We start from the raw sequence: 25,843 nt of genomic DNA, 5'->3' as shown, positions 1-25,843 counted from the left end.
GTAAGGGAGGAGTGCTGGGATAACACCCTTCTGATCAGACCCTGTTTTGGTTCTAGAAAGATTTTGTCAGATCTACTGTAGCTTTAGAGATCTTCATCAGAAAAGTTAACCTTTAAGGAATCCTCCTGCTTGTCATACCCGAGACTCTCAAAGTGAAAAACCTGAAATTGCTCCCAAACTGGGTTCTGTAGGAAAATTTCCCCAGCACTTCTGTCTTCGAACTGATGGCTTTTACTAAGATGTACATAGTTTGTATTCTTCACTTTTTTTGTTTAACTTGCAGAGTATGTAATGGATGTCTTGATCGATCAGAATTTCACAGAACCCACTCCAATTCAGTGCCAGGGCTTCCCATTGGCCCTCAGTGGCCGAGACATGGTGGGCATCGCTCAGACAGGCTCCGGGAAGACATTGGCAGTACGTGTTTGTGACCATTTCCTCTTAGTTGCTTTGTATGAGTTTCTTCTTGCTTTGCATCTCTTGGTTGGTCATTCAGACATGTGCAAAGGAAGGGTGATAGCGTTTTAAAATATGTTCTGTCTGTGTTGTAGGTGGGATAGTTAAATAGTAACGAGCATGTGGTTTGTTTTGTGTGCCTGATCTTGTCTATTTTCTGCTTGGCTGTCACACAGCCAATGTTTCCATTTTTTAGAGGGGAGCATATGTTTGGTTTTTTTAAATGGACCTCACTTACTGGTTGACTTAGTTACACAAGTTAAAACCACAAAGGCTAATACAGGCTCGTACTTCCAACTGACATAGGCAGGAGTAGTAGGCATGTTCCCTCTAATTTTTCCCACCCATGTGCAGAATGAATATGTGGTGATGTGTGACAATCTCCATATTGGTGCACATAACAAAATTCATGTGGCGGGGGTGGGGTCAAGGGGTTCGGTGTGTGGGAAAGGGCTCAGTGCTGGGGCAGAGGGTTGGAGTTTGGGGGGGTGGGTGGGTGAAGGCTCCGTCTGGGGCTGTGGACTATGGGGTGGGGCCAGGGACGAGGGGTTTGAGGTGCAGGCTGTGACAAGGAGAGAGGACTCCCTCCAGCTCTCTTCCCCCCCCCCCCCCCCAGCAGTACCTGGGCTGGGGAGGAGAGGCGCCTCTTGCACGGCCCCAGCAGGTCCGGGCTGGGTTGGGGCCATGGGAGGGGCACCACAACCCTGGACCCAACCCAGCTTGGCCTGGAGCTGCCGCGGCCATGGGAGAAGCACCCCAGCCACAACCCAGCCTGGCCCAGAGTTGCTGTGGGACAGGCACCTCTCCCCCCACTGCGGCCCAGAGCACACCCAGTGCTCGCTACGCATTAGGTGACTCCCTGGCTGTTGCCTGGGGGAGCACGTTGAGCCGCTGCATGGGACATAATGGCAAAGAGACGCTCCTCCCGTTTCACGCATGGCGTGTTTGTGTCACCTTGCTGCCACTGTGCCAAAGCCTTGGCGTGAACGGGGCTTGGAAACGCGTTTTGGCTGAACAAGGCGCTCCACGGCAGCTCCAGGACAGGCTGGGTTGGGGCCATGGGAGAGATGCCTCTCCCCCAGCCGCAACAGGTCTGTGGCTGGGCTGGGTTGGGTCCGGGGCTGGGGGAGAAGAATCTCTCCCCACTGCAGCCCTGAGTTGCCTGCCTGGCGCTTAATAGGCTGCTGCGGGGCCACGCAGCTTAGAGGGAACTTAGGTTGTAAGTGCTCATTAATTCAGAAAGTCAGGCTGTCTTCTATTATGTACCTAAATGTAGACATCCAAGTTTGAAAGCTTTATTTTGCGGACACTAAAGCATGTGGTATTTGTCACTGCTTGAGGAAAGATGTTAAGCTAAATTCAGCATTACCAGGATCCAATATGATAATCATTGGCATGATCTAATATGGAAAACCCTGTCTCTTAATTTTCATTAATTTTCTTCTATTTCAGTACTTGCTGCCTGCAATTGTTCACATTAACCACCAGCCATATTTGGAGAGGGGAGACGGTCCAATTGTAAGTGGTCCTCGGTTTTTTCCTTTTTACATGTATAATATGCAGTTAACAGAAATGTGTAGATTAATTTTGCACCACAGTGCCATAGAGAGGAAGTTGAGAACTGTTCATTGTAGCAGTGTGGGTAGCATGTTCAGTGTATCAAAAGCCCAGTGATGATTATCCGCATGTACTAGTGCTGCCGTTAGTTGTTTTCTAGGTAATTGCATGCTGACAATCTAGTCAATTCTGCCTCTGATATCTGAACAGAGATAATTAATTATCTTAGCTTGAAACAGTGTTCTCCACTCAGCTGTCCTGGACGGGTTCTTTTTTTTTCTCTCCGCAGTGTTTGGTTCTAGCTCCTACCCGAGAGCTGGCCCAGCAAGTCCAGCAGGTGGCTGATGATTATGGCAAATGCTCAAGACTTAAGAGTACCTGTATATATGGAGGAGCACCCAAAGGTCCCCAGATTCGAGACCTGGAGAGAGGTAATGGTATTCTTGTGTGTTTACAAATTCACTGTTGCAGGAGCTATGCTTAAGGTAGCAGGAAAATATGATACTGTAAAATATATAATAAGAAGTGATTTTCTTTTTTAAAAAAAGCCTGTTTGGGAAGGTGCTAAGCATGATCACAGCCCTATCTACTGCTACAATTCACTGCAGTTGTACCTCCAGTCAGAGCCATGGTGTGCATACAACAGTACCAGTCATCCACATTTGTCTTGCAACTTATTTAGATAGCTCTTTTTCCTCCCCTCTTTTCTCTGTGCACCCTCCCCATATGACAGTCTATACAGTTGCCAACTTTCTAATCGCACAAAACTGAACACCTTACCCCTACCCCTTCGCTGAGGCCACAGGGTTGTGAAAAATCCCCTTCCCCTGTGGCGCCCCATGCCTAGGAGCCAGACCTGCTGGCTGCTTCCAGGGTTCAGCGCGGAGCCAGGACAGGTAGGGGCTAGCCTGCCTTACACCCACTGCTCTGCCTACTGGACTTTTAACAGCCGGTCGAAAACTGGACACCTGGTCACCCTAAGTGTCCGCTTCTCCCTGTTTGTTGGGAAGAGACCACATTTATTGACTGTGGGTCAAGGTTTAGGATTGACTGTCCCTCAGGTTGAACTCCAAGCATTCTGCCTCCAAAGTTGTTTAAAGGGTCAACCTCAATTTCTTAGTATATAGCAGAACTTTTTTTAAAAATATCTACAAGTTTCCTTCAGACTTTTTTGTTCTCAGAGGTTTGCCTTCATAAACTGTATCTTCAGTTGGAGTGGGGGAGAATTGGCATGATTTCTGGAGTGTGATTTATACTAGAAATTAGGTTGGCATAACTCCTGTTCAGGGTTGTGAAAAATCCACACCCCTGAACAACATAGTTAAGCTGACCTAAGTCCCTGTGTTGACCGTGCCCTGTCTACAGAAGAATTCTTCCGTCAACCTAGTTACTGCCTCTCGGGGAGGTGTATTATCTACGCCATTGGGAGAACCTTTGCCGGCAGTATACGTTTTGCCTACACTTCGCAGCTGTGCAGCTGTAGCATGTTAAGTCTAGACATACCCTACAGCATGAGCTTCTCTACCCTATTTCTCCTCAAAAATAGTGACACCAAGGGGAAAGAATAAATGCCCTACTGTTTCTCACCCTTCTGAAGCAGTCCTTGGATGCAAGAATGCACAGGCTGCATGGGCCTCTGAAAGATGAGGTGTCCTCTGAAGCACTTAAGGCCAAATCCCCTGCACAGCAACCAGGGAGCTTTTCTTCCTACGCATAGTCAACATACCCTTTCTAACTGCCATCTCTTCCATAAGGATGGTTCAGAGTTAAGCATGCTGTCCAGAGAGCCACAGTTCTGTGTGGGCCACCAAGATAAAATAGTGCCCTAGAGTCACCCAGTCTCCCCAAGGGCAACTTCATTGATCCGAGAATGTAGGGTTAATTTCATTCTGCCCCAAACCAAAGAATCATAACATAATAGAATGGCGTGAGAAAGATGGGAGGAGGGTCTGTCAAGGTATATCTAAACTGTACAGACCTCTTCAGGAAATCCAAGTTTCTCTTATACATCCCTGTAGTCAAAAGACCTGTTCCAAAGCTTCAGTATTCCCATAGATAAAGGCATGCATAGCAGAAGCCTAAAAGACCAAAGGTGCAGCCCCACCCAAGAAAATCTTCACACAATCCACTAGAGAAGCAGTGACTTCCTGAGTAGAGAGGTCAGAACTCATGAGAGATCTGTGGAGCCACAGCTTGGTCCCTTGTCATGCTTTCTCCAGGTGTTACAAAGTAGACATCCTCTCCTCTAGGAGTGTAGCATTTGATTGGGAAGTGCTAAAGAATATGTTGCCCTTAGTCTTTCAGATTGCCCTCCTTTTTGTGTAAATAGTTGGTGAGAATCCTCTTCTCACTGTAAATGCTGTCAAATATAGAGAGTATAGAGAAGGAAAAACTTTTTTCAGCTATAAATTTTCTTTTTGGGATTCTTTTATGACCAACTGTTTACACTGCTGTGGAGGAATGAATTAACATCAGTGTTTGTTAAATACAGTGGATCTAAGAGGAGTCTTTCTCTTGAGTCTCTACTTTGACCTTGGACTCAGTGCTCTGTTACAAATGTTTGTTCTGTATGTTGCCCTTAAGTATATTAATATTTTTTCCTCCAGCTTTAGAAGCTGCTGTTCTTGGGATTTGGTCTGAAGTCCTGGCCTAGAACTAAAAGATTTGGTCTGCCACCAGCAGCCAGGGAGACTGTTGGATATGGAGTTTCCTCAGAGAGGAAAATTCTACCTTCCTCAGTCTCTAAACTGCTCACTGGACAGCTCCATGAGTTTGGAGGGCTTAACTGAGAGACTCAAGTGGAAATAGTGTCTCCTTTTTAGGAACATGAGAATTGTCATACTTGACCATTAGTCTGTTTAGGCTTATATCTTGAATAGTAGCAGATGCTACAGAGGAAAACAGATGCCCATCTTCCACAATAATTACCTAATTTAAACAATACTGTACAACACTTCCTCTTTCTGTATACAAAGCCATCTGAGAAAATGAAAGGTTGAGCTATGTAGTAGCTGTTGAATAGGGTGTGGCTTCCTGCGTTACTACGAAGGGGCTGATTAGATACAGTATTGGAAACTTAGCTGGGACTTAAACTTTTATTCCTCTACAAACTAAGCTCTCTAGAGTTAATATCTTTGGATGAGGGGGATTCAGCTGGACTAGAAACATTGGTTCATTTTACCTTTTCTACTATTGTTGAGTCTTTACATTTCCTCTTCCGTGTAATTTCTGGGAGGAAGCTGTCTGCTCCTGGACTGTATTCAAGGTTCTAATGGTAGTGTAACAGTAACTTCAGAATGGCTAATAAAATGATTAAGGATGTGTAGAGTTCCTGGTAAAATAGTAGTGACTCAGTCTAACGCACACATATAAGGGGAGTGTTGTAACAAATTTACTGCCAAAAGTGTTTTTTTATGACACTAGAAATATAAGCCCCTCCCTCTTGTGTGTTGAAGGCGTTGAGATCTGCATTGCCACACCTGGCCGCTTGATTGACTTCCTGGAGGCAGGAAAGACCAATCTTCGTCGATGTACGTACCTTGTGCTGGATGAAGCGGATAGGATGTTGGATATGGGCTTTGAACCCCAAATTCGTAAAATTGTTGACCAGATAAGGGTACGTGAACCTCTGATTTATAGTTTCCTTCAAACTCCCACTCAAAATATATCATCCAAATAACATCTTTTCCCTTTCTTTTAGCCTGACCGGCAAACTCTAATGTGGAGTGCCACTTGGCCAAAGGAAGTGCGCCAGCTTGCTGAGGATTTTCTGCGTGACTATGTTCAAATCAATGTGGGCAACCTGGAGCTGAGTGCTAACCACAACATCCTGCAAATAGTGGACGTATGCATGGAGAGCGAGAAGGACCATAAGTATGGCCGTTGTTCTGCTATCCCAGTTTTTGGGGGGGAGGAAGGAGGCTTAAAATCTTCATTGCACAGGAGTATTTTTAAAAATGATCAGTCCACTGCAGTTACTTGCAGTCGTGTAATTTTTCACTACTGAAACTTGCCAACTAGTTTAATCCCCTTGTCATCTAGTTGCTTATAGCTGTTTACTAATGTTATTAAATAGTAAGATAATGTAACTCTTCATAAATAGTACTAAACCAGTTTTCTCTTAAGTGGTTGCTTATTACAGGCGTTCTCTCAAAATAATATGTTGAAAGCTCTCTCCTGTGTTCTTGTAAATACATCTTGGCTCTTCCTTTTGTTTTAGACTAATTCAACTGATGGAAGAAATCATGGCTGAGAAAGAGAACAAAACTATCATATTTGTTGAGACAAAAAGGCGATGTGATGACCTCACCCGAAGAATGCGCAGGGATGGGTGAGTATCTTGTTTACGGTTTTTATTTCCCATTAGGAATCCCTAAACTGTAGTGTGGGGAGAAAGAGGGGGCAATGCTTATGTTGCTAGACTTGGAAGTGGTCTTTCCCTTCAACCCTGTAGCCAGATGCAGTACTGGGGCCCCTGGAAGGTTCCATCACATTGAAGCACTAGATAAAAGGGACAGTTTGCTGGCCTACTTGGGACATAATGAATGCTGCAATGTGTATGAGACTGTCATGACAAAGGGATTTTCTCAGTGTAGTAGGCATGATTGGATTAAGCACTAGTTATTAGTACCTGTAAGAATGATGGGTGCTTTCAGCCTGTACAGAAACAGATCCCTCCTGAATAGTTTACATTTTAAGTTGAGAACTGACAAAGGAGGGAAGGAATGCATAAGTATTTCTTAATGATTTTAATCCTTGCCTGTTTTCTCTTAACATTAATAAAGCTTCTTGTTACCTCTCTAAAATAATGTGTATCTTCCATTTGGCAGCTGGCCAGCTATGTGTATCCATGGAGATAAGAGTCAGCCAGAAAGAGACTGGGTACTTAATGGTGAGTAGTGTCTGGGAGAGCTGATAACTTGAACTATTGAAGATCTTCTGCTTGATTTAGGCAAACACATTTCCCCCTGTGTTGTCTTTCTCTGAGATGCACACACTATCTGTGTTAATTGATTTGCCTGTAGTCTTAAAATGGTTTTTGTTTAGCCTTTGTACTTGTTAATTTCAGTACTGGGAGGTTGTTGCAAAGAACCACTCCTCTGTGTCTAGCCCAAAGGGATTTGACAACTTCCAGGCAGTCTTTGTGTGCTTCCCATGTTTCTCTCTCAAAAAAAATTCCCATTCTGTTTGGATTCTGGAGAGGACATACATAAGTTAAATCCACAGTCTTCAGCATAGTTTGTGACTCCTAGTCTGTTTTCACAGTGGATTCTTGTCTTGCAGAATTCCGTTCTGGAAAGGCTCCTATCCTCATCGCTACAGATGTTGCATCTCGTGGGCTAGGTTTGTACATACAGGCCTCTCTTGCCTGCTGCTCCATATTTTTCTTCTTTGAACTCAAAAATATTTTCTTAAAAAATTCAAAGCGTGATTTTCCCCCACATGTGAAATATCTTTTTTTAACATTACTCTTTTTTTTCTTTCATATTCAAAGTCTCTTCCTGCTCCTAATGAACAGGCTTTGGTCTGCAGCAAGGCCTAGGCATGACTAATCGATCGCCAAGAGGGAGAAGAGACGTCCAATTATGCTACCCAATCCTTCCACTGCTCCCACTTCCTCCCCAATTCCAGCTTTTTGCGGCTGGATGGCTAGGGCTGGATTGCTCCCAATTTACAGAGGGGATCAGATAAAAGTTGAAATAGAGAGTTGTGTGGAAGAGTAGTTCAACATAAAATAATAAACAATACATAGATGATATATACAAATAAATCCCTTCATACACATAATTTCCCCATCAGATGTGCTCACATCTGGGAAAGCGTTGCTCCAGATTTTCTGTTTTCACAAATAGCCTTCCCAGCTCTGTGTTAGTTGTAGGCAGGTTCTCTTCTATGCCTTCAACATATACTGTCCAAGTGTGGTGTTGGATCAGAATTACATAGTTTATTTCACTGATGTGAAAATGATCTTTCTGGATGCATAAGTTAAAACACCCCCTTTTAATAAGTATATTTGTAGTATGAAACCTTTGTATTTAAACATTAACCTTTCTCCCTTATACATTTGCCCAGTGTAAGTTTAGAAATATTCTAAAGCATTTTTGGTCCTTCTGCATTCTTACACTTTCCAGACTTGGCAAAGACCACTAATTAAGGGCCATATACCAGAGTTAGTGCCTCAGTGGTCTGTTCCATTGTGGCAAATCTTAAGTAAAACTATTGCAAGTGATCCATGAAGAAGCACAGAGGGAAAATTCTGTGATTACAGAAGAGTTTTAGTTATTTGAAACCCTTTTTTATATTCTGAAAGGGTGGCTGCACTGTGCATCTCAAGGTCATTTAAATGTTGGTAAACTAGTGTTAGACTTGGCAGCCTTCATTCACATAACCTTCACCCCACCCCCACCCCCAAAATTGTCCAATACTTCCTCTAAGAGGTGATTAAATGGACTTCAGTCTCTGCCCTCTAGGGTCATGTCTGGACCTGTGCAGTTAGAACTTGGGCCTGTTGGGAGAAGGGACTGAGGCCGGAAACTAGTTTATATGAAAGAGCTGCTTTCTGTAGCAGTGGTTTTTAAACAGGCTTGCTATGTGCTGGTAGCTTCTTTGTGCATCTTGCCTAGACATTTAAAACAGCCCCACCCCCAAAAATGCTCCCCCAAAACAACTCAATTGGATATGTCTTGAGAAAACACTCCCTGTTCCCCCCCACCCCACTTCACCCAAGCTGTGGGGGAAAGGTGCCATCGTCTGTTTCTTGTTACTAAACAACATCTCTGCTTGTTTTGGGGCCCTGAGTTTGCTGCTTTTTAAAATAAAGTCACTTAACTGGCAAACTTCTGGACGACTTCCTCCAAGATCCTGGAAAGTGAAGGCTACTACATAAATAACTTAAAACAGGGGTGCGCGCTTTTTGGCTGAGTCACCAGGGCTTTCCCTCATCCCAATGGATTATTGGTTTCCAAAAAGCTCCTTCCAGGTAAGTTCTGGGTCCCATAATGACTTCTTTGTGATAATCTCCAGAAGAGAGGTCCTCCCTCTGCACTGATTTTTTTTTTGTTACTCTTCACTCTGTTAAACTAAAAACATTGAATTTCTTTTGTTTTGTTTTCTTTAACAGAAGCTTTGATATCAGCTGCAGATCATTCTCAGTGCAGGGTCGGGGGCATATCTACACTGGTGGTCGAAGCAGCTCTCTAGACGAGCATGTCTGCTAGTTTATATCACTCCTGATTAACAGTCAGAGACTCAATCTGTGCCATAGGGTATTTTGGTTGTCTGACAGAGGGTATGTGTCCCAGACAGCTGGCCAGATCACTTTTACAATTTGTTCTTGATCTTGCTACGGTATCTTCTAAAAGCGCAGGAAGATTGTGACTGTGCACAAATACATTGGAGCATGCTAGACTGGAGAAACCAAATCTTGTACTTGCTCTGATCTTTCTTCAGCCTGATATGTGCACATACAGGACCACCTTTTTAATCTGGAGAACATCCCCTGCCTTTTCTGGCCTTCCCCTCAAAAAAAATCAAGTCAGTAGTGTCTGTGCTATTAGCTACAATTCTGGGTGCTTTCTGCCAGGAAAGCGCTTCCCTGTACCCACTTGGTAATTCAACTTGCTTTGCTGCTCATGGATGTGCGGAATGGGATTGGCTAAGGATCATGTAGCCTGCTGCTTGTCAGACTCTAGTTAAACTCTGGCTGCGAAGATGTGATTGTGGCTATCATATTTTCCCCTCCCTTACCGTACACTTTTCCCATTAAAATAGTCTGTTGTTGCACCAAGGACCCTAGTTGGAGACTCGCGCAGCCCCCTGTGAAATCTGCCTTCTCACTCCCTTTTTGGTGTGATTCAGGACTTTGGAGTCAGCAAAGACTAAGGAGACCCCTTTGCTGTAATAAGAAACAGACATAAAGTCCCCTCTTGCCACTACAGACCCCTTGTTTTTATTTTCTCCCTGTCCCCTCTTTGAAATTGATGAAGTCTGGGCTATAGATGCAGTCTGACCCTTTGGATATAATTTTTGTATCTTCATTTTTTTGACATTCGCCCCTATTAACCCCGGGTGGGGCCAAAAAGCGTTGGAGGACCTGAAATTTTTACCTGAACCCAGGTTCTCCGGCACTTCACAACCAAATGGGGCTACAGAGAAGCATCTAAGCCAGTTCACAGAGCGAGCGTATGTGGGGACTTCTCGCTGCCATGGACCCTTGATGCATGCTCCCCGCGCTCCAGTGGTCCCGTGTCAGAGGGCGGAGTTTTCGAAAGGAGGCCGCCAAAAATAAAAGGCAAAGAGACGGGATCGGCTGCAGCGGTTTCCCACAGGAGGAGGGAGTGTGCATCGGTCTGGTAACAAACAGAGAATGTTTCTCTCTTTTAAAAAAAAAAAAAAAAAAAATTTACAAAAATCTGTGTTTTATCTTGGATATTTTCTGTGTATTCTTCTTAAAATACAGATTTTTTTTTTCATGAACTGTAAGGACATTTTTTATTGTAATACCATTCTGTTTTAACATTGCTTATCATAGCAAATATTTCTTCTACTGTAGGTGTTTTAACTAAAACGTTACACTAACATTTACTTAGTTTCTGCCCCATAAATTTACAAAATCTGATTTCCCAACACAGAACAGAATATTTTGATATCTCCTAGGGTTTAATGGCCTTTCTGCAAAAGATACAGCTTTTTTGTCTTTTTGAGCACAGTTACCCAGTTCAGTCTAACATTTGAAGTTTTGACTTGGACAATCTTAAATTCTATGACTAAAATTCAAAAGTTTGCTAACACTGGGCTTAGTAGCATGGTGAAATGTTAGTGCAACGCATTCTCATAATAACTAAGAAGGCAGGTAAAATGTCTTAGTTGTGGTTTGATACATTTTTTTAAAATAAGTTGGCAGGATTTGACTTATGTGGTGTAACTGGGATGCCTTAAATTCTAGGATAGGGGAAGTCATTCAGTATATTTTATAGTCCTTAAAACTCATAGTGAAGTAAAAGCCTTTCATTTTTAATTTTCATGTGCTTGATTGGAAGGTAAGTGATCTTATTGCAGTTAGTCTTTAATAGGCTTCTCCCAACAGAGTAAAAGCCTCCCTGTCGCAGATCTCTCCCTCTTCCACCCTAGCTTGCTGTGTCCACAACAAAGGTGGCATTTTTATTTGTTCCAGATCATGTTCCTCTGAAGGAGAGGGGACTAAAGTCAGTAAAAAATTCAGATGGTATTGTGTGAAGAACCTCTCACGTGGCACAAAGATGTACAAGGGAAGGGTGAATTTGAATGGAGAGAACTGCTTTAAGACTTGCCATCAGTTTTCAGGTCATTGGCCTTTGATCCATGCATGGCTCAAATTTAAACCTTCTACTCTTTTGGGATGAGTCTCTTGTTTTTATTCCATTCCGTTACTAACTTGTTTTTTTCTCTTATTACTGTCACCTGCATTCGTGCTCCCCACCTTTCGTTGGCACGTCCTTCTCTTCCTCTCCCCTTTCCTCCACCTACCCCCTCACTGTGCTTCGCTACCTGGGCACCTCGCAAGATGTGGAAGACGTTAAGTTCGTGATAAACTACGACTATCCAAACAGCTCTGAGGATTATGTGCACCGAATCGGCCGCACTGCCCGTAGCACCAACAAGGGCACTGCCTACACATTCTTCACACCGGGGAACCTGAAACAGGCCAGGGAGCTGATCAAAGTGTTGGAGGAAGCCAACCAGGCCATCAATCCGAAACTGATGCAGCTCGTGGACCACAGAGGAGGAGGTGGTGGTGGTGGAGGTAAAGGCAAATGGGAAGGGGTTAGAAAGATGGAATAGGTGCTCCATCTTGAAGGAGGATAGGTGTAAAGAGGCAGAGCAAAACACCTTCATAATTAAACTATCTCAACATCAGACTGCTGCTGTCTGGCTTATTATATGTAGATTTACAGTAATATTTGATATAAAATCTATTAGTTTGGGGCATACATACCCAACTTAGGGTCCTTCTAGCTAACTGAAGGAGGCCGTTCAGTGTTTTAATCATAGCCATAGGATTTCTTTCCTCAGCAACAGTGTCCTGCAGAGAATGGCCTCTGTGAATTGGTAAAATAGTTTTATTTCCTGTAGCCGTGTCCTGCTTTCCACCTAATTGAACCACTGTTAGTAGTCTGATACATTCTCCCTTCTTACAGGGTGGAGTACTGCCTCCCAGCCCACAAGGAAACAAATGAAATTTGACCAAGTCAGTTTTAAGTCAGTGCTATATTTCTTCCAGTGTGTTTCTGTTCTGCTCTCTCTCATATCTTGGGGTAGATCAGGATTTGAATTTAGTATCCACAGTTGGGAAAAAAGAAGGCAAAGTTGTGCAGGAATATTTGCAACCCAGTCAATTGAAAATGTTGTTACTTATGGCCTCTGGCCCTGTTGTCATGGGACTGTTGACTTTAGTGGTGAGGGAGTAATTAAAACCATTGCGAGAATTCAGTGCTTTATAGACCTTTCTTATTTGAGTTACCCACAGTACTGAACCCCACTGTATTCACTACCAGGAGGTCGTTCTCGTTACCGTACTGCTGCCAGTTCAGCCAACAATCCTAACCTGATGTACCAGGATGAGTGTGAACGGAGGCTCCGGGGAGTAAAAGATGGCCGGAGAGACCGTGACCGTGGCGACAGTTTTGCCAATGGAGCCAACAAAACCTATGGCAGTGCTTATGGAAGTCCGAATTCCACCTTTGGGGCGCAGCAGAGCCAATATGGCTATGCCCAAGGGAGCTATGGAGCAGCTGCCTATGGCACAAGTGGTTATGGCGCCGCCGAATACAATGCTACTGGCTATGCTGCCACTAGCACTGCCACCGCTGGGAGAACCGCTCAAACCGCCGCCCAGCCACAGTATGCAGGGATAGCTCGCTCAGGCCAGCAGCCGCAGCCTCTCATGTCACAACAGTTTCCTCAGCCTCCGGCCACTAACATGATAGGCTACATGGGACAGACTGCCACATACCAGTATCCACCCCCCCCTCCACCCCCTCCTCCTTCACGCAAATGAGACCACTTGGCTGCTGGTGACCAGTCTAGACTTCTTGCATTTAAAGGAAACTTTTCTTTCTTTCTTCTCTTTCTTTCTTCCCCCACTTTGTTGTCTTTCTCAAGCAGGTTAGATTTAGCATTCACCATCCCAATTCCTCCTTCCCACCAAAAATGGCCCCCCAGTCCACAATTACTTATCTTGTGGGTTTTTAACTATATATATATCTATATATCTATACATACACACACAGAGAAACACACACAATTGACTGGAAATTTTTGGGGGGGAGGGGTTGTTGTTGGTTTTTTTTTTTTTTTTGTCTTGCATGTTGAGGAAATTGGAACGACTTTTTATTTTCTCTTAAAAGAAAATAGATATAAAGCAGATAAGTCCCAGCCCAATCTTTTTGGTGTCTGAGGTTTGTGTGTGAAAACTTACTGCAGAGCCGGGGAGGCCTCTGTACTATAACATGCTAACTTAATTTCGGGAGGTATTGAGAGGTGGGGAATTCTGGGGATTCAAGGCACGCTTCCTTTAACATAATAAATCCAAGGGAGCAGTGTTCATTTGTTTTCTAGATTTGAGATTTTTTTTTTTAAATAACTGAATATTGATGCTTGTACTCTGGCATAAGTAAACTTCTAAGGAAAACTCTTGCTTGTTTGGCTCAGTTTGGAGGCATTCTGAGTGTTGCCCCACAGATAGTGTAAAACTGTTCTGGTTGGCATTTTTGTAGCTCCTGATTGCAGCAGCTTCCTTCTGAAGTAAGTTCTATGATCTGTGGTAAGGAGAAGGGGAATAAAGCCCCAGTGTCAGAGACCAGAAACCTGTTTTCATTTGGTGTCTCAAACCCCAGATCTAATCACTGTAAGAACTTCTGTTAAAATGTAACATCTATTTGAAATATTTACCATTGAAGTACTTTCCCAATGATTGTTAAATTGCAGGAATGGATGGAATCTGCAGATGGATGGAAGCTGGTTACTGACTTCTTAAATCAGCTTCTGCCCTCAAATTTCCATTGCTGGGATCATCAAGATAACTATTCAGTAGAAGGCACAGAAACACTGACCAGAATTAAGATGATGTTCAGTACTGTTTGTGTATATTCTTAGTGAGCAAAGCACCTGGTCATGGGGAGTGTTCAGAATGCCGCTGTGCTGAGTGAAATGTAGCAAAGTTTTCCCATTTAAAACTTATTGGGATTAGTGGGGTGGGGGGAGGCGCAACTGGAAACCCCTCTTCATGAGGTGAGGAGAGAGCTGGTTAGTGTCATGATTCTGAAGCTGCTTTTCCTTCATACGCTGGACTGCCTAGTGCTTTCCCTGGCATTTCCACTGCCCCGGCAGTCCCTTTTGAGCTCAGCCCTTGCAGGTAGGTAGCATTCTAGGAAATGTTAGAAAAAAGTGGAAATTTAGTAAACATTTTAATTCAATCTTGTTTATTCTACAGGCTAAGGTAGGTGTGGGGGTGTTCCCCTTTAAATAGTAAAGTGTGTCTACTTTGTGATTGCCATGAGGAGACGGTTCTGGGGCAGTAGATCATAGTGAGAGTTGGCTGCTCTTGTATTCGGTTAACTTGGCAGGAAATCAGAGCCATATACCGATGTTGCAAGGCATAATCCTTGCGTTACAAGAGTTTGTTGTGATTTTATTTTCTATTGCGGGAGTCTGTAGTAGTCACAAACAAGGCATCTCAACCCTTCTGAAAGGCAGCCCAAACCTTCTGTAGGAGAGCAGAACATTTGATGGCTGCGGGAGAGAGGGCTTGCTTAAAAAAAGCTTTTTTTTTTTAAGACATCTTCCCCTTAGGACATAGTATGAGGGGTGGGATGAATATATGGTTTGTGTACAGCATACAGGTAGGTTATCAGCACAATGTCAGGGGGACAGCTAACTCCCTTAACACCCCCATCTTTCTTACGTTGAGGCTATTTTAAAAAATTAACTAGTACTTTGGCAAGAAATGTTTGTGCTTGTGTGTTTAAATGATGGCCACAAATGAACTCTTACTGTCCCAGCACTGACTGATCTGTTGTCTTTTATCTCCCCCACAAGCAAGCGTGGAGCTATTCTTCATTTGTGAGTTTCTGTGGGCGTGGAAGGGCATGGGATGGGACACGCTGCCTAGCTGGCTTTAAAAAGGGTCTCTGGAAAGCCAAAACTGCCTTGTGGTGTGCTGTAGCTTTCACCTTTTCCTTCAGGGACTTGGGTAGATGTAAAACAGCTATCCTGAGGTCTTGCAATTCTTTATTGTAACTTTGTCAGCTGCAGTCCAGTCTCTCTCATGCCCAACTTGAATGTTAACTTGATTGTTGAATGCACAGTAGCATGTGCCTGCCCCCTGTCTCACCTGGTGCTTGCTGTTCTGTTCCATATACCAGCTAAAGAGCCCTTGTTGATACAGTGTTAACATCTATTAATGTTTGCATTGTTCTCAATCTGTAAGTGTTTGTGGGAGTGTCAAATGAGTCTGGCATCTCCTCCCTTCCCACTTCCTGAAACAACAGTACTGTGTGGATTTCTCTCAACTGAAGGGTTAGTGGCTTTTGTGGGGGATCAGTGCTCTGTTTCACACCTTTGCTGGTCTCTGGACACATTCCTGTTGTATTAACGAAGACTTGAATTGAGAGATTCATAAATTTGTGATGTTCAGACAGGATGCTAAGAGCTATGTTACTATTCTTAGTTTGTAAATTGTCCTTTTGATACCATCTTGTTTTCTTTTGTAGGTATAAATAAAAACACTGTCAATAAAATATGAGCACTTATTTTTGTTTCTAGACCATAAATGGTTTTACCCCCATTCGCCACTTACCTCTCTTTTATATAACAAAAATAATCCAGGGAATAGTCATGTCTGTCAGCAACCAAATATATTTTAATAAAAATGCTCGCTATCTGTAGAACATCAGGGATTGTGATCGAAAGGGGTTGATTAGAGCAGAATGTTTGAATATTTACAATATTGAAAGATCTTCAGATGTAATCCTTGCCGTTTTAATGGAAGGATGTTCCCTTAAAAATATTACAGGGCCTGGATAGACTGGGATATGGGCACTTGCACCTCTTGATTGCCAGTTCATAGTGGCTTAAGTGTCAATAATCACATGGCTGCAAGAGCACTGCAACCAAATCGCAGTAATTGCAAGTGGTCTGTCTGCCCCTGGTTTCCCAGTATGAAATCGACTGGTGGTTTTTTGGTGTTTTGGGTACCTGTTTGCTAAGAACTGAGCAACTGTTTTACAGCTGGCAGTCTTGGAAAGACTGAAAAATAGCTGTGGAAAACAAACTTTCACTCCTTGAGGTGATCCCTTAAAGGGTCAGGTTTGAGGCAGATTTTGGAAGTGGCTGGGGGGAGGAAAAGAGAGGAGAGAGAATAAAGCTTGCACTTATGGATCTACTATGAGGATAAAGAAAAGGAGTATTTGTGGCACCTTAGAGACTAACCAATTAATTTGAGCATAAGCTTTCGTGAGCTACAGTCACTTCATCGGATGCACTACATCCGATGAAGTGAGCTGTAGCTCACGAAAGCTTATGCTCAAATAAATTGGTTAGTCTCTAAGGTGCCACAAATACTCCTTTTCTTTTTGCGAATACAGACTAACACGGCTGTTACTCTGAAAACTATGAGGATAGAGGACTTCAGTCGCTAGCCAAAACCATTCACCAGTACAAAATTCACTTAAGCAAAAACACTAGCAGACATTTTAAGGAAAAGCCCTAAGCAGATCAAGAGCTTATCAGCCATCCAAGCCTCACTATATTACTGGCGCTGAGTTGAGATTCTTAGCTGAGCCATTTTTGTCGATGAGGCAGAAGAAGAAAGCTGTGACCTTGGAACTGCATCTGCAGGAACTTCTTGTGTTGTGTGGTGCTGTTTTCAGACTGGCATTGGGAGACTTAGCTTCTTTCCCTTCAGGACTGTGCAAGGAGAGGAAGAAAGCATAATGAATGAAATTTGAGGAAATTCACCGTTTCCCAGTAAAGTCCCTGTGCCTGCTCTCTAAAGCATAACATTGTCATCTGCAAGGTTAACAGCTCACAACTAATTAGAATGGGCGTCACCAAGAGATTATTGGTGGCAGAGGTGTGCCAAGGAGAGAGTTACTTTTAAGCCTCACAGGACTATTGCAGGTAGAGCATCCTTAACATCACCTTGTTAGTTATTCACTAGGACAGCTGTAGAGCATGCTTATCTTCAAGAGCCAAATGCCTTGTCCTGAGTCTAGTGCCAAATGCTAACACCACCAGAGGATATAACCTTTATTGCCAAGTTCTTGGATGTCACCCTTCCTCAGGGTCTTGAAGAATTGTGCAGGCTTAGTGGGATTAATGTGTGCAAAACTGAGGAGCTTTGGGAAGAGGAGGGAGTCATTCATATTCAGTTCTTGGTTGAAAACAGCTGCTGCAACATGGGCAGGGGGCCCTAGAAATGGAGGAATGCTCTTGATGAAAATGAGTCATTCTAAATTAACCTTATCTCCTTCTTTCATAGCCATCTGACAAAATTACAAAATCCTTAATTTCTCTCAATTAGTGTAAAACCACGTAATACGTGGTCAGGGGGTCACACTTTGGACCACTGAGTGGTGCTCCTGGGACTGTAGCCTGAACTCTACCAAAAAGTGTGTCTGCTAAGAACACAAGGACCAAGTATTTCACAACTTGTGTCTAAATGTGCTGCATCAGTTCGGGTTTGCCATCTCTTGAGTTGGACAGTGAAACTGGATTATTGTGGCTGGCTGTCTTCCACTCGAGGTACAAGTGTGGTGATAGCATATATTAAAGGGAGAGCTGGTGCTGGACACTTGGTTAAGGTTGCCTAACACTTTCCTTTGTAAAAACCCTGTTTTCAAAAGTTTCCAAAACTAATTCAAGCTGGAGGTTCCCATGCCTTAGGCTGACTTTTGGGAATGTTTTCAGTGAAAACACTTCAGATATTTCTGAAGAGATTTGGAGAAAGTGCATTGTTTTGCCCATGTTTAATTTAAAACAAATTTTTGCAGCTATTTAATTGAGAATCTCTGCTGTCTCCATGTTTTGGTGCAGGGACTTGAAAATTGGCAAAAGCATTGGTTGCCTTTGTGTAAGGGATGTGCTTTTTGCTGTTTCCATGAAAATCCACCCACATTTGACTGAGTTTGAGTGTCTGTCTGAAAATCTGTTTGCATATGCTCTGTAGAGACTTGGTAAGAGTTTTACAGTTAAACACTCTGAAGATTCAGTCTACTGGGCATTCCCCAGGAGCTGAGCAGGACCTTCCCTGCAATTAAAAGTTGTGGGGAGGTGTTTCTGCACTGAGATATGGGAGACTCTCTCTTAGGGCAAGTCTACACTTAAAACGCTGTCACAGTGCAGCTGTGTTACTGTAGTGCTTCAGTGAAGATGTACGCCAAGGTAGTTAATCCACCTCCATGAGAGGCAGTAGCTATGTCGACAGGAAAAGCCCTCCTGTCGACATAGTGCTGTGTACGCCATGGGTTAGGTTCATATAACTGCGTTGCTCAAAGGGGTGGATTTTTCACAGCTCTGAGTGATAGTTATATCCATGACAGTTTATAGTGTAGACCTGGCCTTATGCTTTTGTATTTCCTCTGCTGATACCTGAACAGTGTGGAGAAGAAGAAACAGCCTGATTGAAACAGAGGATGGAGGAATCAAGGCAGGGGAGACTGCAGTAGGGAACAGAAAGGCTGTAATGGAACGGGCAGAAGGAGGGGATGGTGAAAAAGGGGCCTGAAACCACTGAATATACTCTTCCAAAGCCTGGAATGGAACCCACCATTGGAGAGTCTCAACGTTCCTCTGCTGTTGAACAAATATCTGTGAAACTCACTGGCACTGTGTCTCATCCCCCTCTAGTGGCTTGACCTCATAAAACAACAAGAGGCAGAATTTGCTGTGGATTTAAAGGTCTCTCCCTTGCAGATGGCACAGGTCAGCATGGTTCCATATAAATTCTTCTCCTCCCCCCCACCCCAAAAAAAAAAAAAACTTAGGAAACCTTGAGGTTGCAAAGTCAAGCACTCAAAAGTTAAGAAATACCTGATTTAGTTCTCTATACAACTTTAATTTGCCCACCTTGTGCACATGATCACATACAGGTATTCTTTTTCCACAGGGCCCCTGCCTCAGTACACAGGATGGACCTACTCTGGGAAGGAACCAGGGTTGTGAAGGAGGCTGTGGGCTTGCAGGACCCCTGCCTCATTTGTTGCAGAACTTGGAAGGTACAGGATTAATCAGGCAAGAAATGAGCAAGAGAAAGGATGGTCTTCTGGTTTAGGCAGTTAAATGACACCTGGATGGTTGGATTCTATCCCTGCCTCTGCCAGAGTTCCTGTATGATGTCAGGCAGGCCACTTAAACTGCATTTCAGGTGGCCACTGCTTGTGTTTCTCATCAGCCCAGCTTGAGACTTTTGGTTCTGCTTTGCAAAAGTATTCATCATTCACAACCCCACTGAAGCCAGTGCTAACTCTGCTCTGAACATAACATGCTATAAAAATGCAGAGTCCTTTGAAAAGTCAGGCCAGAAGCACCTCCGTGTAGGAACCCAACATTAGTGGACATGTAACAATTTTGGCCTTAATCTTTCTGTGCCTCATTTTCCCCATGTTTGAAATGGAGATACTTGCCCCCCTCATAGGGAAGTTGAAGATAATGTTTGTGAAGCACTTAAATATTGCAGCAATGAACATCATAGAAAAGTCCATGAGGACATTAATTGCATATGCAGAGCAGGCTTTGGACAAAGTACAGCAGTGGTCACCAACCAGTTGATCGTGATCGACTGGTCGATTCTGGAGCCTCTGACAGTCGATCACTAAAAGTCCAGTGGGGGTAAGGTAGGCTCCCTGCCTGCACTGGCCCCATGCTGCTCCCAGAAATCACCACCCTCACAGCTCCCATTGGCCAGGAATGGGGAACTGCAGCCAGTGGGCGCTGCAGGGGCGGTGCTTGTGGGCAGGAGCAGCACACAGAGCCATGGGCCCCCTCCCCAGTGGCCACAGGGGTATGCTGGCTGCTTCTGGGAGCAGTGTGGGGCCAGGGCAGGCAGGGAGCTGGCCTTAGCCCTACTGCACCGTCGACTGGGAGCTGCTGGAGGTAAGTGCTGTCCCGCACCTCAATTCCCTGCCCCACCCCTGAGCCCCCTCCCAGAGCCCATACTCCACACCTCTTCCTGCACCCCAACACTCTGCCCCAGGCTTGAGCGCCCTCCTGTACCCAAACTCCTTCCCAAAGCTTGCACCCCTCACCCCCTCCTATACCCCAACCTCCTTCTCCAGGCTCAGCCTGGAGCCCCCTCCCACATTCCGAACCTCTTGGCCCCATCCCAGAGCCTGCACCCTAACCCCTCTCCCCAGCCCAGTGAAAGTGACTGAGGGTGGTGGACAGCGAGTGATAGAGGGAGGGGGGAATGGAGTGGGCGGGGCAGGGGTTATTTGGGAAAGCAGTAGGGCCACAGGGAAGGGGAAGGGTAGATCCTGGGTTGCACTTAAATTCAAAAAGCTTTGTGCATGAAAACGACCACTGATGTACTGTAAGTAGGGCCTGGAGCCACATACTATGTGAGGAGGAGCAAACAAAATAGTGAATAGTTGCTCTTTCAATGAGCACTATCCCTCCTTTTGCACTGACTCAGAGAGAGGTCCTACGTTGGACGTGGGGGGAGGGAAAGAGCATGTGCTCAGGTAATTAAAGACTGTTGCAATGAATTTGCACAAGGGGGTTGAATTAGGTTGCACAAGCGAACTTCATTCTGGCATTTCTGATTTTTTTTGGGGGTGCTTGACTTTGCAACCATAATATTTTAAATATTGTTTTGTATGTATTGTATTGTTTTGTATGTTTTCTTCCTGCTTTCACCCTCAGTCCCGCTCCCTACCTACCTTTAGTGACGTAGAGATAGAAGAAATCACAGTAGAAGATGGTCTGCACCACCCCAGAAACCACGGCAATCTGGTCATAGAAATTCTCTGCATGGTAGCGCCAGATCCAGTTGGCAAGGTAGAGTGCACGATAGAGACCCAGGAAGAAGAGGTAGTGGGTCGTGATGGTCTCTGCCTCCCCTGTCTTACTGATCATGAAGAGCTGAGGAAGGATGGCCACTGATTCCAGGTAGATGGAGAAAGTCCAGAGGATCTGTGGGAAGAAGGAAACAATTCACAGGAGAATCTTATGGGCCAATTAATTTCAATAGCCCTCAAAGGCTTCAATCTGGAATCAGAGCCTCATCAGCACAATCAGATGCATGGTACAAACTGTGGCTTCCCCAAAGAGCTTTCAACCTATTTTAAGACCAGAAGCAACAAGTAAGCAAAGGAAATAATAGGGGGAAAGGGAGGATGAGGGGAACTGTGCTACTCTGTTTGCGTAGGCCGACAATGCCCAATTTGATGGTTCTGAATCATTTAGATCTTAAGGTGGGAGAAGGAGTGTGTTTAAATACATAACTCAGCTGTTCCTACTGGCCCTTTACCTAATCAAATGTGCCCTGTTGAATGCAGGTGCCAGTCTCAATTCATTTCTTTGTGAAGGGGGAGGCTCAATCCTGAAAACCACTATACTCGTTGGTTTTGTTGGTTTCCTTGTTAGTAGTAATAGCTGAAAGACCGAAAATTGGATTGAGTCCTGGAGAATGAACCTATAGGTGTAGCACCTCCAGGTCAGGACTGAGCCATGAGTGAGATGAGGCTGCAGGAACTTGAACAGCTGTTTGTCTTGTCTGTCAAAGAGTCTGTCTCCAAAGACTGCCAGTCTGGCCCCTTTCTTCACAAAATTTACTTCCATGCTCCATTGATCATGCTAAATCCCAACTAGTTTTCACTAAGTGGTTATCACCTTCTTTTTTCCCCCTCCTGTCTCTTCCATTTTTATACTTCCTTACCTCTAAGGGGGTAAAGCTGTGGTTCTCCAGAAATGACAAGCCTGTGACAGGGACCAAGAGGAATTCCAGACGGAAGGAGTCATGCTCTCTGTCAAATGTTTTCTGGAACTTCACATAGATCATATACACTGTGATGTAGGCACACACCAAGAAAATGACCTGCAGAGGAGGAAAGTTCTTTTGAAAGACATTTGTCTTACATCCCATTGTCTTCTCCAGTTAAAAGGGACTGACTTGCTTGTTTGCCTAATTCAAGTCCTTCTTTTAAGTTGCTGGTGGTAGGGAAGTTACTGCTCTGGACTGCCCTCTGGAAGACCCAGGATTGATTCCCATCTCTGCTGCTCTCCCTCCTGGGGATGCTGCAATGGCTAGGCCACGTGACCCTAGGAGTTATTGCTCCTGTACCGCCAGGTCTTTTGTCTTGCTACTTTAGGCTTGACAGGAGGTGTTGGCCTGGTGCTCCAAGGTATTAATACTCCTACTGTGCAGGACGCCCAGGTTTGAATCCCGGTCTCCTGATTCTGGATTTGGTAGGCACTAGTGGGGCAGTGGAATCCGCTTGTTGGAGCTGCTGTGGTGAGTGGGCTGTTGTCGTTTGTCTCTGGTCATTGGAGGAATAGTCGATCTAAAGGACAGTTTTATCCCTCCCCTGCCAAAGGGACATTTACTGTAATTTTGGGGGTCTTGTAGGAAGCTCCCTCCAAAATTTAAAATCCCGATTTGGTGAATGTCTATAACAAAGGTGGGCAAACTGCAGGCCACATCCGGCCCGTGGCACCGTCCTGCCTGGCCCCTGAGCTCCCAGCTGGGGAGGCTAGCCCTCGGCCCCTCCCCCGCTCTTCCCTCTCCCCTGTGCGGGCAACACAGCGGCATGGCTGGCTGTGGCCGGGCAGCGTGGCTGCCAGTCCTGACGCTATGAGTGGCATGGTAAAGGTGCGGGGAGCAGGGGAGTTGGATACAGGTCAGGGACTCCCAGGGGGCAGTCAGAGGACAGGGAACAGGGACGGATGGATAGGGGGTGGGGCCCCAGAGGGGAGGTTAGGGGCAGGGGGTCCTGGGAGGGGCCGTTAGGGGACAGGGAGCAGGGGGGGTTGGATAGGGGCTGGGGTTGCAGGAGCGGGGGGGCCTGGCTGTTTGGGGAGGCACAGCCTTTCCTACCTGGCCCTCCATACAGTTTTGCAACCCCAATGTGGCCCTCAGGCCAAAACGTTTGTCCATCTCTGGTCTATCACCTCCCCCAAGTAACTACAATGAGGAACCTATGGGGTTTCTTGCAGTGGGGCTCCTGCAGCGTCTCCCTGCCGTTACCTTCATCACGGTGTTATAGACTGAGATGAAGGTGGTGAACAGGTCAAGATAGCGGGTCGTGAAGACAAGGGTGAAAAGGATCTGGCTCTTCCCGGAGATACCTACACATCAGGGGAAGCAATGGGAGATAAGACAGGTAAGAGAGGAAAGGTTTGAAGACACGGCTGTTGAAAACTCCCCATGCACATGCCCCCTTATCTTGTATCAAGGTATCTTCTCTGCTAAGTAACAGTTCAGGACAAAAAATCCTTCAGCCTTGTTATCTGGTTCTGTTGGTGTGTTTGTAGAACAATAGCTGTTATACAAAGTGGGTGGTCAGCCACTCCTTCCAGTGAGAGGGATCCCCACCTGCTGCCCCTGTGATATCTGGGAAAGCGGCTACACATGCAGTCAAATTAGTTCACTGAACTAAAATGCAAAATTGATTTGGACAGTAAATAGCTATTGCTATTAATATCCTACCAGATCCATGTCTTCCCTCTCTGCCTAACTAGCATGCTGGAGCTCATGGTTGGCTGGGCCATTCATGGCTCAGTGACTGGCCACTTTGCCCTGACCTATATCTTTCCTGAACTAGGGGAGTGCTCAGAGCATCATTAACCACCTTGTGCTAGATCAGAGCAGTGCAGGGAAAGAGAAACATGGAATAAATAGGGAGAAGAGATGGTGGGAGGATTTTGTTGCAATAGAGCCAATGTGTTTAAAACCATTTTATCTTGGGATGTGTTAAGTGAGCTTGGCATGGGCAAAACGAGCCAGATTGACAGAACAGGTCTTGCGTGGGCAGTGGCAGTGCAGGATTCCCCTGACACCACCTCACAGGCTTGCCTTGCAGGGCACAGCTCTGGGGTGAGAGGATGGTCCTTTTTCATGCCTCATTCAATCCTGGTTCTTCTGAGCATGCCCTTCTCTCCCCCTCCATCTTGTTCGCACTGGTGATATTTTGTGCAATGTCTGCCTTGGTAGCAAACTGGCTGAGAGATTGGGTCCCAGCCCGCAGATGGTAATAGCTTTCAGTCACCAGTGAACTTGGGGCAAAGTTGAGGTACACTGATGAAGAGGCTGGGGTAGGGAGGGAAACTGGCATTATTTCCACCTATGATGTCCCTGCTGTGAAGGATAATGAAAAAAAGACTCCAGGTGACGGGGCTCTCAGTTCAGCCTCTTTCCCTATTAGCTCCCATAGCCTAGCATTTGGAGAAGGGGAAAGGACCCTACAGCTGAGTTCTGTTCCCAGCTCGAGACTGACTCACTTGGTGACCTTGGCCAAATGACTTCATCCCTTTCTGCCTGGGTTTCCTCATTTGTAAAATGAAGATAACCCTCCTTCTTCCCCACAGGGGGTTGAGGCTAAAGGAAAGTTTGTAAAGTGTTTTGAGATGCTGAGAAGGTGCAAAGTATTATTACAGCTCCTCTGCATCATCTGGCCAGCAGATGCGGCCTAAGGGGAGGGACAGCCATTTATCTCCTGTAATGTTACACACCTTTAGCAGGGATGCCTCATAGCCTCTCTTTGTTTCTTTCGCCTGGAAAAGTTTTTACAGCTGCACGCTTGCTAATCCCTCCCTGCCATTCTCCACCCCCAGGAACAGCTCCCATGTTATCGCCACCCCAAGATAAGCACCTGTGCTAAAAGCTGATGCTTTTTGCCACGTCCCAACACCCTCCTCCCAATCACATCCCTGTCCCGCCCTCTGATGGAAATAACGTTGAGCCAGGATGGCTTTGTTGGCCCCTTTGTGTATGTGTGGAAGGGTCCCAGCAGGGCGGCCCACCAAAAAAGTGGGGGACCCACAAGTGGGGAAGGAGGAGGATGGGGAAGAGGTAGTGAGATGGCAGAGTGGGTGCGATGGAGAGAAGGAGATTTAATTCTCCCTAGAAACCCAGTTAGGGAGGGCACAGTGTGTCACTAACTTGCAAGCCATTGATTTTCCCCACTCACTGCCCCTGCCTCATCTCGTCAGGGTCTCTCACTCACACTCACACACACACAAATTGTCAGGGAGAAAACTCACCAGCACAGGACTTGGATCTCCAGATCTTGACCAGCAATATAATCATAGCCAGCAAATGGGAGACATCTCCCAGGATCCGGAATATATTCATTGCTCCAAGAACTTCCCCGTGGCAAATGAATCAGTGCAGTTTTGAAGAGGAGGGAAGGCTTGGGGAGTTCTCTTGGTTTCTCCCAAGAGATTCTCTCTGTTACCTGGTAAAACTCTGCAGTGAATCTTTTCCCTTTCCTGTCCTGGATCAGTTAAACTCTCTCTCCCAATTAAACTTTCTTTCTCTGTGAGTATGGAGTCCCCTGTTCCTGTCTCCTGGCAGATGAGTAAACTCTTTCCTAGTATAAAAACTTTCTCCCGTGATATTCTTACCTCCAGAATAAACTGGTCCCCTCACTCCTCCTCCTGGTATATTTAATCTCTGTTCTATCAGACACAATTTCTACCTACTCTATGATCTGCCTACGGCCCTCTTCCTCCCCTGTGTGCCAGTGCAAAGTAGGGGATTGTCCCCCAGAATGTCCCTCCCAGTCTGAGCTTGCTTAGCTGTCCCAGTGCAGGCTGGGTGACGTGGCTGCTGCCTGCATGGGAAGGGCGGAGGAGG

At 45.3% G+C, this 25,843-nt stretch overlaps 2 protein-coding genes across 2 annotated transcripts in view; one reads left to right on the top strand and one right to left on the bottom strand.

Moving 5' to 3' along the window:
- Positions 1-15,800, top strand: part of DDX17 (DEAD-box helicase 17) — a 30,644-nt gene extending 14,844 nt beyond the window's left edge. Inside the window, exons 4-13 of the mRNA XM_077829819.1 lie at positions 284-417; positions 1,909-1,974; positions 2,303-2,444; positions 5,469-5,629; positions 5,714-5,886; positions 6,233-6,343; positions 6,843-6,904; positions 7,297-7,356; positions 11,555-11,794; positions 12,546-15,800. Coding sequence (XP_077685945.1) covers positions 284-417; positions 1,909-1,974; positions 2,303-2,444; positions 5,469-5,629; positions 5,714-5,886; positions 6,233-6,343; positions 6,843-6,904; positions 7,297-7,356; positions 11,555-11,794; positions 12,546-13,048 — 1,652 coding nt within the window. The 3' untranslated portion in view covers positions 13,049-15,800. The remainder of the gene's footprint in view (positions 1-283; positions 418-1,908; positions 1,975-2,302; positions 2,445-5,468; positions 5,630-5,713; positions 5,887-6,232; positions 6,344-6,842; positions 6,905-7,296; positions 7,357-11,554; positions 11,795-12,545) is intronic.
- Positions 15,801-16,915: 1,115 nt separating this feature from the next.
- KDELR3 (KDEL endoplasmic reticulum protein retention receptor 3) lies at positions 16,916-25,339 on the bottom strand. Its single transcript, XM_077807588.1, has 5 exons — positions 25,249-25,339; positions 23,234-23,334; positions 21,926-22,084; positions 20,928-21,180; positions 16,916-16,956 (listed from the first exon to the last, which is right to left on the bottom strand). The coding sequence occupies exons 1-5, from the start codon at positions 25,337-25,339 to the stop codon at positions 16,916-16,918; spliced, it is 645 nt and encodes a 214-aa protein (XP_077663714.1).
- Positions 25,340-25,843: the final 504 nt, after the last annotated feature.

This window comes from Eretmochelys imbricata, chromosome 1 (genome assembly GCF_965152235.1).
Source record: "Eretmochelys imbricata isolate rEreImb1 chromosome 1, rEreImb1.hap1, whole genome shotgun sequence".
Classification (NCBI taxonomy): Eukaryota; Metazoa; Chordata; order Testudines; family Cheloniidae; genus Eretmochelys; species Eretmochelys imbricata.
This window is presented reverse-complemented; position numbering and strand designations above follow the sequence as displayed.